At 39.7% G+C, this 12426-nt stretch overlaps 1 protein-coding gene and 2 non-coding genes across 3 annotated transcripts; 1 reads left to right on the top strand and 2 right to left on the bottom strand.

The window, feature by feature from the left end:
- Positions 1-8354: 8354 nt before the first annotated feature.
- LOC114819294 (3-ketoacyl-CoA synthase 19) lies at positions 8355-10198 on the top strand. The gene has a single exon (XM_029105863.2). The coding sequence runs from the start codon at positions 8456-8458 to the stop codon at positions 9869-9871; it is 1416 nt and encodes a 471-aa protein (XP_028961696.1). The 5' UTR covers positions 8355-8455; the 3' UTR covers positions 9872-10198.
- A 399-nt stretch (positions 10199-10597) lies between these two features.
- On the bottom strand, positions 10598-10716 carry LOC114826206 (U5 spliceosomal RNA). The gene has a single exon (XR_003775127.1). It is a non-coding gene; the product is annotated as a U5 spliceosomal RNA (small nuclear RNA).
- Positions 10717-11634: 918 nt separating this feature from the next.
- Positions 11635-11753, bottom strand: LOC114826209 (U5 spliceosomal RNA). The gene has a single exon (XR_003775130.1). It is a non-coding gene; the product is annotated as a U5 spliceosomal RNA (small nuclear RNA).
- Between the last annotated feature and the right edge of the window lie 673 nt (positions 11754-12426).

The raw sequence follows: 12426 nt of genomic DNA on the forward strand, positions 1-12426 counted from the left end.
AAGCTTCAACATACAAGCTTCAACAAAAGAAAATTCAAAGAACTTAGCGAAGAAGGCTTTGGTGTATTTAACACAATACGTTGAAATGAAGGAAAGCTTATTTATTGATATCCCCGATAAGTTACAAATATGTACATATACTTGAGTCAAAATAAACAAAAAAGAGGGAGCCTTCACAAAGGTTGCTTAGGAGAAGTCTCAGCAGTCGGTAGAGCCCCAGAAAGAGAAGGCACCGGAGGAGGATCATTCGGAGCCTCAGTACTGGACAAAACCCTAGAAGGAGGAGGCATCAGAGGTTGATCATTTGGAGCTTCATTACGCGGTACAGCCCCAGAAGACGAAGGCAATAAATGCCTTTGGAACAAACCCACAAATCTTTGATGATCAAGTAAAACATGACCATCAGATTCCTTCATCTGGTCAAGCTTCCTCTTCATGTTTGTAGCATAGTCATGTGCGAGCCGGTGCAACTGTTTATTCTCATGCTTGAGCCCTCTAATCTCCTGTTTGAGACTCATCACTTCAGCCGCCAATGATTCAACTTGGCGGGTTCGAGCAAATAGGCGTTGGGCCATATTAGACACAGAACCTGCACACTGAACACTGAGAGCCAGAGAATCCTTAACAGCCAACTCATCAGACCGTTTGGAAAGTAGTCTGTTATCTTTGGGAGTGAGAAGGTTCCTGGCCACTACCGCAGCGGTCATATCATTCTTCATCACGGTATCCCCAACGGTAAGAGGACCAGTAGGGGAGACGAAGGATGGGCGCCATATGTTGTCTGGAGAAGGCGGGGCTGCCTCTTCAACAAAGTTCAAGTCAAAACGACGGTCGGAGGGGCCAGACATTTTCAAAGGTGTTGAAGAGAGAAGAGGTCGGACAAATCAAGATCTTAGAAGTGCAAGAATGGAGCTTCTACTGGTGGATATTCAAGTGTGCTTTGGAACTTAATGTCAGCCCCTATAAAAATCTGCACTCGACGAAGCTTCAGAAATCGAAGAGGCGCCTGCTCAGAAATCGAAGAGGCGTTTGCTTTCTCAAAAGCTGGGCTGCTCAGAGACCACGAGGGTCGATCTCAAAAATCGAAGAGGCGTTTGCTTTCTCAAAAGCTGGGCTGCTCAAAGACCACGAAGGCCGATCTCAGAAATCGAAGAGGCTTGCTTTCTCAAAAGCTGGGATGCTCAGAGACCACGAGGGCCGATCTCAGAAATCGAAGAGGCACCTACTTTTCCAGCCTTGTCAGCACCTGTCACACGCACACTCAGCTTTGCGGAAATTATGGGCATTCTATCGAAGATTTCTGACGAAGTAGAAAGCACATGAATCGTACTGTTCAATCACCCACTTCCCACACGCAACAGTAGCTCATGGGTACCACAGATAACTTTGCAAAAGTTCTCTGACAAAGTTGAGACACGTGAAGCTTGCAGCTCCCACTACATCGCTCTGACCAAGAAGGGTAAAAAAATTGCAAAGAAACAACACTAACAAAGTTTAAACACATAAATTTTGAAGGTCTAGCTACCATATTATTACCCACAAGGGTAAAGGAACAGTACCACTGCTGGATAATTGGAAAGTCCCGGTGTGTCAACCTCTGTGCTTCGTGGCAAGGTAGACTAGTAAACATGCCCAACCTGTACTCACATTCGAGAAAACACTCCCAACAAGATTGCTTGCTCCAAAATCGAAGAGGCACCGCCCTCCGAATCTCGAGAGCCAGACTCCCAACATGATTACTTTCTCAAAAATCGAAGAGAGGGTAAAGGAACAGTACCACTGCTGGATAATTGGAAAGTCCCTGTGTGTCAACCTTTGTGCTTCGTGGCAAGGTAGACTAGCAAACATGCCCAACCTTTACTCACATTCGAGAAAACACTCCCAACAAGATTGCTTGCTCCAAAATCGAAGAGGCACCGCCCTCCGAATCTCGAGAGCCAGACTCTCAACATGATTACTTTCTTAAAAATCGAAGAGAGGGTAAAGGAACAGTACCACTGCTGGATAATTGGAAAGTCCCTGTGTGTCAACCTCTGTGCTTCGTGGCAAGGTAGACTAGCAAACACGTCCAACCTTTACTCACATTCGAGAAAACACTCCCAACAAGATTGCTTGCTCCAAAATCGAAGAGGCACCGCCCTCCGAATCTCGAGAGCCAGACTCCCAACATGATTACTTTCTCAAAAATCGAAGAGACACCGCTCTCCGAATCTCGAGAGCCAGACCCCCAGCAGGATTGCTTTCTCAAAAATCGAAGAGGCATCGTTCTCTGAATCTCGAGAGCCAGATCCCCGACAGGATTGCTTGTTCGAAAATGGAAGAGGCACCACTTTCCCAACTTCAAGAGCTGGATCTCCTTGGATAAAGCTTGTCTGTAATCTTCACACGCAACATCAGCTTTCCAGATACCACAGACCACTTTTTCAAAGTGCTCTGACAGAGTTAAAACATGTGAAGCTGGCAGCTCCCACTACCGTGCTATAACCAAGCAGGGTAAAGGAATAGCATTATTACTTGATGTTAGGGAGACTCCTATATATGTCGACCTCCATCCCTAACGGACAGGCAGACCTGCAAAAATGCTCAACCCTTTCTCTTATCTGAGAGGGCACTCCCAACGAAGCCTTTCGAAATATTCAGCTTTCTTTCCCCCCGATAATACCTCTGTAAACAAGCTATACTAGAGCAAGAATATCTCATATCATCAGGGTTAAAAGCAAGAGTATCCCATATCATGCTTTTTCCCTGTCTTTTCCTTTGGCCTTGTTCTTACCTGCAAGACAAGGAGAAAGAGAGCAATCAGTCAGCACTTGGAATCAAGCTTCCAGCCAGGAACTGACTGCCTGGAACCCCTTACCTGATTACTTACCTGGCATTGCTCTCGAGTACTCATCTTCAACATCTTATGCTTCCAGGGAAGATACCGCATCTGCCTGAGGAACAAATAGGGCAAGTGAGAAGGATACAAGGAAGCATGTGGAGACAAGCGTAACAGCACACGTGCCGATACATCCACTACTCTGTCAAAAGCAAAAGTATCCCATATCAGCAGGGTCGAACGTACTCTAGATTTGATGGACTTGTTTTGACCCTCAAATTCTTCAGTCGGCCTTATACTCTGGAGGAAACCAGAAAACCCTCCAGCCCAGTTCAAGAATAAGCCTGTGGAAAGTTACTTCTTCAAAAGCAAAAGTATCCCATATCATCTCTCCTCATTTTTCTTCTCTTTATCCTTCATGCTGCCTGCAAGATAGGGAGAATGTGAACAATCAGCCGGAGCTCTGATTGCTTACCTTGTCTGTCACCTCTTTCAGCAGATCCCCTAGCTCGGCGACTTGGGGGACTCCTACTACATGGTTTGTATCGCGCTTGACCAAGCATGAAACTACAAGTAAGCTTCAAGTGAAATTGATACATTACCTTGTGCATCTCCACCAGTTACAGATACCACCCCTGGATGGAGGAAGAGTACTTCCAGAGAAGATGCCACATCTACCTATGAGACAGATAAGGCAAGTCAAGACGATACCACACTCCGGTACTTAGAAGTTTCGTGGCTACGAGATCATTCTCCCACAATATTTCCTAATGTCATTTGTACTAAATCATTCACTTGTACTCACTAAAGGAGAGCTTGAACCTATGTACTTGTGTAAACCCTTCACAATTAATGAGAACTCCTCTATTCCGTGGACGTAGCCAATCTGGGTGAACCACGTACATCTTGTGTTTGCTTTTGTGTAAACCCTTCACAATTAATGAGAACTCCTCTATTCCGTGGACGTAGCCAATCTGGGTGAACCACGTACATCTTGTGTTTGCTTTCCTATCTCTATCCATTTATATACTTATCCACACTAATGACCGGAGCAATCTAGCGAAGATTACAAAAAGTGACCGTTTTCGCTACCTAGGATCTATCTTGCAAGAGAACGGAGAATTAGATGGAGATCTCAACCATAGAATACAAGCTGGATGGATGAAGTGTAAGAGTGCATCCGGCGTGTTGTGTGACCGTCGTAGGCCACTGAAGCTCAAGGGAAAATTTTATAGGACGGCAATAAGGCCAGCGATGTTGTATGGCACAGAATGTTGGGCAGTGAAGCATCAACGTACACAAAATGGGTGTAGCGGAGATGAGGATGCTTCGTGGGATGTATGGGCACACGAGAAAGGATAAGATTGGGAATGAGGTTATCCGAGGTAAAGTAGGAGTAGCCAAAATTGAAGGAAATATGAGAGAAAATCGGTTCCGGTGGTTTGGACATGTGCAAAGAAGGCCTACTGACGCTCCGGTTCGAAAATGTGACTACGGGACAGAGGTTCAGGGCCGAAGGGGTAGAGGAAGACCTAGGAAAACTTTGGAAGAGACCCTAAAAAAAGACTTGAGTACTTGGATCTAACGGAGGACATGACACAAAACCGAGCGCAATGGCGTTCTAGGATTCATATAGCCGACCCCACTTAGTGGGAAAAGGCTTTGTTGTTGTTGTTGTTGTTGTAATAAGTTTGCGTTTTTCTTTTACCTTGTGGAGAAGTGTGGTTGTTTGAAGTTTGTATGAAGTTTTTCAAGCCCTGTAGTCTGGATGTATCTCAGAAATAAACCCTAATCGATCAGGTGTTCCAGGTTTTTTTTTATAAAAATAAGAGTTCATTAATTTTCTAGATGTGAGGCCATGATCTATATCAGTATTTCCTTTGCTAGCAAACTCTCTTTTTGATATATTTGTATTCCCTTTGCTAGTACTGCATTTACCACAAGTAGTGCATTACTCTCATGGTTAGAGAAAACCGTCACTGGAAACACCACTTCATGTCCGACTTGCATGTGTTAAGCATGCCACCAGCGTTCATTGACGTGGCGGTATACACCTAGCTCCACAGGAAAGCAAGTCATTAACTACTGGTTTCTTTCCTCCAGAATATCACTTGTAATAAAAATAAGAAAACACTACATATTTCAACCTCAGCAGCAGCACACCTCGTATTTCCTTCACTTTAACAAGTGATATTTGGCTTGTATGACCTGTGGAGATTACCCTAAATTTTCAAGGACAAGACAACTGTTTAGTTCTAGGGCATCAAGGGTAACAGCTAAAGAAAATACAAGCTGAACTTTTACAATTTAAATACTGAGATTTAGGTGCACTAACAGAGATGCGCCCTTCAAAAATAGGCGTATAAGCGACGAGCACACAGTATTATTGAGTAAAAGTTGAAAGAATAGTTTGCTTTGTGCTCATGTATGCTTTCGTAAGTTAGTCTCCCGCAGCCTACAATATTTTATATGAGCGAAGGTAGATAGTTCTTTGCTCCTGTGGCGGGTGTAGGACAAATAGTTTGGCTTCCACTTCTTTGCTAACTCCCAATTTTTTTGCTCAAATCCCATAAATACTTTGGTCTATTCAGCTATTCCGCACCAAAATTCTTTGCCCGTCGAAATATCAGCTCCAGTTCAAAACTCTAAGCTTGCAAGTTCCTTTGTCAATTCTTATATGAAATCAGGCCTTGATTGCGAACCTAATACTATGTTTGGATGAGGGAAATAAACTTGGAATTTAGATAAAAGTTAGAATTTGTACATTGATATGCACCAATTCTCTTGTTTGAATTCATAAACATAGAAATTTAGAATTTCCGCGTGAAAAAAAAACTTGGAATTTGGGATCTCCAATTCCCAAGTTTAAATTCCATGTAAATAGATGTCATTTCCCAATTTCTATGATTGAGAACTTAAAAATAACAAATTCTGTATTCAATTTCATTGTTCTTTTTAAGCTAACCAAACAAAAAAATTCACAAATTCTGAAAAATAAAATTCCATCAATTCAATTTCCATTATTTTAAAATTTCTTAGTAATTTTAAATTTCTTCGTCCAAACATAGTGTAAGTAGAAATTAGTTGACAAGAATTATGTTTAAGACTTATAGCCCATTTTAAAATGCTTCCTCATAAAGCACTTATGGTATGAAATATTTAATAGAAATGCACGTGCTTTTTTTATTACAAAAACACTTTCAAATGTTTTTGTCAAATATGGTCTGAAACATTTTTAGTGAAATAAAAACATTTTTAATTATTTTAAAATCATTTCTAAACATGTTATAAATATGTGTGAAATATGATACTACATATGTTATCCAAAAATTGAAATTTTCAATTGATTGGATTCCAAAGGAAGGAGATTTCCTAGAGCTTGTATATGTGTTCGTTCTTTTTTCCAACGTATATGTGTTCGTTTCAAACTGGTATTTGATTTGATAATCGATGTCTACTTAGATTTCCAACCTATGAGTAAAAATGACTATAAGGAATTGTCCTGCTTAAGAAGATGCAATATACCTAAGCTATGAATCATCTTCATCATCGGTCATTATTTGCTCCTATAAACATGAACCCTGAAGTTAAAAATCACAGCAAAACATTCGCTTGTAGCTTATGATGCACATCAAATTTTTGGCTCAAGGCCGTATGGTCGTGGGACGAAAAAGGTCCACTATGAGCTTACATACCTACCAACAAATTTACTATAAAATCATCTCAAAAAGCTGGTTGGTTTGACCATTCAGTATTAAGAAATATACATGTCTTCCATAAGATTTATATTATTGACACGAAAATTACATAATTGTCAACGTCGTTTTGATAAGTTTGTTTAATACAAATTTACATGGCAAACAAATAGCAACGTAACGTCATTTTATATTGTGGTCTGACCAAGGTATTTCCTTTTAGTAGAGAAATGATAAGCGGATGAAAACAAAACATCGTTTAGCTATTTCCATTTCCTTTTTCGTATTTAGCAAAAAGCGGCATGGTTCACTTGATCATAACAACAATTTGTTTTTCAAAGAAATTAAGAATCAAGGATTTCAATGTCACCAATTACAGAACGTGGACTAGAATATTAGAAGAGCATTTAGTTTATAAAAAAAATAAGGACATGTTGTAAAATCGACGGTGTGTGCAGTGGAATAAATGAAATAAGACTCAAAATTTATGAGGTTCCTCTACAGTCAGTGTGATTGAAGTACGTCCTCGGGGCATCAATGGTGCTTTCATTATAATTTGGAATATAGGAGTACAAAGATAACTCTCTCTATTATCTCCTCTCCTCTTCCTCTCTTTTCTCTCTTCTCAGCCATGTTGCTTCTATCCTCATTCGTATCTCATATTATCTCCTCTCCTCTTCCTCTCTTTTCTCTCTTCTCAGCCATGTTGCTTCTATCCTCATTCGTATCTCACCTCCTTCTTCACCTCTCATTCATTTTATAAGCAAAGAGAACACTATTCACTTTACAAATTTTCCACAAATGAATAGTGAAAATACTGTGCATAAATAGTAACAAACTATTTATGTGGGTCATCCACATATTATTCACAACAGGATGCACATATATTGGTTTTTTTTTTATTAGTATTCTAAGCTACACCTAGTAGTTGGAAATAAGCTTTAAGAAAAGTCATAGAATACTTGAAGTTAACGGAAGTCTTGGCACAAAATCAAGCACAATAACGTCCTATGATTCATACAACCGATCTCACTTAGTGAGATAATATTTTATTGTTGTTGTAGTATCCTAAGCTACATGAGAGTTTCAACATTAATGGCAGTGCTAGTAAGTTGAGGAATATCCTATCTGTCAAGGCAATTTTCCTGTTGAGTTTTAATAACCAATTTTTCGTACAAGAGTTCATATATTTCTTTTACCTCAATCCAACCTAATAATACCATCAAATTCATCATACCATTTTCGGATGGGAAATGTTTTTGGCTCTCCAAAAATCTCATTCTACACTCCTCATAAGTGTATTTTGCTTTCTAAATATAGAAAGTTTAGAGTCTAATGAGTGATCTCCAATCCAACCCGAGAGAACAAACGACATAGCTCCACGGTTAAAATTGTAAGTCCCGAGCCAAGTTTTCATGAAGAAGACATTTCCCATGCATTGTTCAATCCCTGAATTTGTTAAAAAAATGATAAGAAAAATACCTTATTCAATGAAAAAAAGACTAGCCCACGCAATATTTGAGTGGAGAAAGCTAACACACAACTTGTATATAAGAGATTTTTCAGTACCGGAACATGGTTCGGTATATTAAGTGTCATAATACAAGTGGTTGGATAATTGAAAAAAAATTAAACACTTATATTATAACATTTAGTGTCCCGAGTCGTGTTCTGGTACACTGAAAAATTTCTCCATTCGTATAAGGTGCTAAATGTCAAGGCCTTCTTACCCTACTAATTATTATTAGTGGTTGGCCTAACTACTACCTAACTATACACCTTAATGAGGCCTACTACATGATACACTAGCTCTATCTTAAACATCTATTTATAAGAGAAATAGATCGTTGAAAGCTGTATACATGCAACTGATCATTCGACACTTCCCAATTCTAAACTCTCTCTCTCTCTCTCTCTCTCTCTCTCTCTCTCACACACACACATGGGGATCCTGATGGCAACGTGTTTGCTGGCTCTTTTCTATGGTTTCTCCTGCCTCTGTAAGTTACTTCTCAGAAGGAGAGACCAGGCATGCTATCTGCTGGCCTACGAGTGCCACATGCCACCAGACGACCTGAAGCTCAGCACTGATTCATGCGTGAAAATCGTCTTGCGGAACAGGAATCTAGGACTGGAAGAATTCAGGTTTCTCTTGAAAACTATTACCCATTCGGGCATTGGCGAGGAAACTTACTGCGCAAGAAACATCATCCAAGGCCGAGAAGAAACTGCAACCCTAGAAGATGAACTTGCGGAGATGGATGGCATCATCTTTGACGTGCTGGACAAGCTTTTCGCTCGGGCTACCTCAATTTCTCCGTCGCAAATCGACATTCTTGTCGTCAATGTGTCGATGTTCTCCCCTGCACCCTCCCTATCTTCACGTATAGTGAATCGTTACAAGATGAGGGACGACATCAAGAGCTTCAACCTCTCGGGAATGGGCTGCAGTGCGACCCTCATTGCCATTGACGTTGTACAAAACTTGTTCAAGTCTCACAAGAATGCGAATGCCATCGTTGTAAGCACGGAATCGTTGGCTCCTCATTGGTATTGCGGCGTAGAAAAATCCATGATGCTCACAAACTGTCTCTTCCGCTCGGGAGGGTGCGCGATGCTGTTCACGAACAACCGAAGCCTAAAGCACCAAGCCAAGCTGAAATTAAATCATTTGGTACGAATGCACACCGGCTCGAACGAAGAAGCATATAACTGTTGCATACAGGTAGAAGATGAGAGTGGAAATCGAGGTTTCCGCCTTACCAAATACCTAGTAAAAGCAGCAACTCTGGGTTTTACAATGAACCTCCAAGTTCTAGCACCAAAAATGCTTCCACTAAGAGAAATACTTAGGTATCTGGTGGCCTCTAGGCTTAACAATATTAGAACTAGTATTACAAGCCAAAAGCCAAAAGCAGCTGGGGAACTAGGGTTGAATCTCAAGACAGGAATAGAGCACTTCTGTATTCACCCTGGTGGAAGAGCAATCATAGATGGGATGGAGAAGAGCTTAGGGCTAAGTGATTATGACGTTGAGCCGTCAAGAATGGCGCTTCACCGGTTCGGAAACACATCGGCGGCCGGATTTTGGTACGCTTTGGGATACATGGAGGCAAAGAAGAGGCTTAAGAAGGGGAACAGGATTCTGATGACTGGATTTGGAGCTGGTTTTAAGTGCAACAATATTGTGTGGGAAGTGATGAAGGACTTGGATGATGTCAATGCGTGGAAAGACTGCATAGATAGTTACCCTAGGGATCAAAACCAAGTCAATCCGTTCATGGAGAAGTATGGCTGGATCAATGATGATTATCTAGGCCTTGTTAGGTTTGACTTTTCCCTATTTGCTATTGAGTAATGCTACACTTACAATATTTTTCATATTACATTTATATCATTTCTCTAATAGAAGTAAGATCCACCAACTCATGTGGGTCTCATCTCTTTAGAAAAGTGGTAAAATATTTGGTATGAAAAATGTGGTAAAAATAATATTGTTAGCTGTTTGATTTTTCAGCACTTAATAAGTTTGCGTTTTTCTTTTACCTTGTGGAGAAGTGTGGTTGTTTGAAGTTTGTATGAAGTTTGTCAAGCCCTGTAGTCTGGATGTATCTCATAAATAAACCCTGATCGATCAGGTGTTCAAGGTCTTTTTTTATAAAAATAAGAGTTCATTAATTTTCTAGATGTGAGGGCATGATCTATATCAGTATTTCCTATGCTAGCAAACTCTCTTTTTGATATATTTGTATTCCCTTTGCTAGTACATTACTCTCATAGTTAGAGAAAACCGCCACTGGAAACACCACTTCATGTCCGACTTGCATGTGTTAAGCATGCTGCCAGTGTTCATTGACGTGGCGGTATACACCCAACTCCACAGCAAAGCAAGTCATTGACTACTGGTTTCTTTCCTCCAGAATATCACTTGTAATAAAAATAAGAAAACACTGCATATTCCAACCTCAGCAGCAGCACACCTCGTTTTCCTTCACATTAACGAGTGATATTTGGCGTGTATGACTTATGGAGATTACTCTAAATTTTCACTCTTTAGTTCCAGTTCCAGAGCATAAAGGGTAACAGCTAAAGAAAATACAAGCTGAACTTCAAAAATAGGCGTATACCATTTAAAGCGACAAGCACAAGGTATTCTTTAGTAAAAGGCGAAAGAATAGTTCGCTTTGTGCTCAACGCTTGGTTCCGTAAGTTAATCTTCCGCAGCCTACAATATTTTATATGAGCGAAGGTAGATAGTTTGCCCCTGTGGCTGGTGTGGGGCAAATAGTTTGGCTTCCACTTTTTTGCTAACTCCCAATTTTTTTGCTCAAATCCCGTAAATCCTTTGGTCTATTTAGCTATTCCGCACCAAAATTCTTTGCCCGTTGAAATATCAGCTAAGTTCCTTTGTCAATTCTTATATGAAATTAGGCCTTGATTGCGAACCTAAGTGGAAATTACTTGACAAGAATTATGTTGAAGACTTATAGTTTGAAAATGCTTCTTCAGAAAGCACTTGTGGTATTTAATAGAAATGCAAGTGCTTTTCTATCAAAAAAACACTTATATATATATATATTGTATATATATATATATATATATATATATATATATATATATATATTTTGTCAAATATGGTTTAGAAACATTTCTTGGGATCTGAAAACACTTTTAATTATTTTAAAAGTATTTTCAAAAAAGTTATCGGTATATGTGAACTATGCAACTATATATGTCTTCCAAAATTGAAATTTTCAATTGGTTTGGATTCCAAAGGAAGGAGATTTCCTAGAAACTAGTATATGTGTTCGTTTTTTTATTTCAAACGTATATGTATTGGTTTAAAAATTGGTATGTGATTTGATAAACGCAGTCTAATTAGATTTCCAATCTATGATTTTAATGATTATAAAGGAGATTAGTTTCATGGGAATGTATCGTTGTTGTCCTGCTGAAGAAGTTGCAGTATTCCTAAGCTATGAATCATCTTCATCATCGGTCATTATTTGCTCCAAGAGACATGAATCTCTGAAGTTAAAAATCACAGCTTAACACTCGCTAGTGGGCTTAAACATGACATCAAGTTTTGGGCTTAAGGTTGTATGGTCGTGGGACGAAAAAGGCCCACTATGAGCTTATATACCCACAAAAAATAGGCGTATGCCATTGTAGTGACGAGCACACAATATTCTTTAGTAAAAAGAGAAAGAATAGTTTGCTTTGTGCTAGACGCATGGCTCTGTGTTTTGAACAGTCACATGTTGACTTCATTTATACTAGCGCCACTGGACATCTGGCTACTCTGTCAATGTGGGACTTATGCAGCATAGTTTTTGTTCAACGGTTATCAACCTACAAAAGCATTCTTGCTCGTCCATGATGATTCCATCACATTTTCACTTCCTCCAATTTCCTTTCAGGGCTCAATCCCCACTTGTACCTTTGCTCATTTGATCTTTATCCCCATCAAAATCCTCACCCATTTTCGTATCAACTCCACCAAGTTAGTCTGTAATTAGCAAGATTCTAAAACACGCTAGGTGCTAGACGGGGTCTAGACGGGCACCTAAGTAAATTAGGCGGATTTAAGTAAATCAATTATATTTCGTGTAAATAAATGTCTATTTATACTTAAAGTATATATAATTTCATCATAAACTACAAAATAGAATGACATATATATTATGAAGTATTGGAGCATAATAAAAACATGGGGAACAAGCATATAATGTATGCTCATTTAAGTATTCAACAAGTCACAATTTATTAAAAAATTAAAATTATCTATTTTCTGTCTAAGTGAGTCGTAACGTAGGCGGGCTAGGTGGGTGCCTACACGATCTAGGCGGGCCCCTCAGCAGGTCTAGGTGTCATTTCTTAATTTTCAAACGCCTAGGCATTAATCGAGCTGGT

Source organism: Malus domestica, chromosome 07, assembly GCF_042453785.1.
Source record: "Malus domestica chromosome 07, GDT2T_hap1".
Lineage (NCBI taxonomy): Eukaryota > Viridiplantae > Streptophyta > Magnoliopsida > Rosales > Rosaceae > Malus > Malus domestica.

Bases quoted from the DNA above. Each gene is read 5' to 3' on its own strand.
- LOC114819294 (XM_029105863.2), top strand. From the start codon at position 8,456: ATGGGGATCCTGATGGCAACGTGTTTGCTGGCTCTTTTCTATGGTTTC.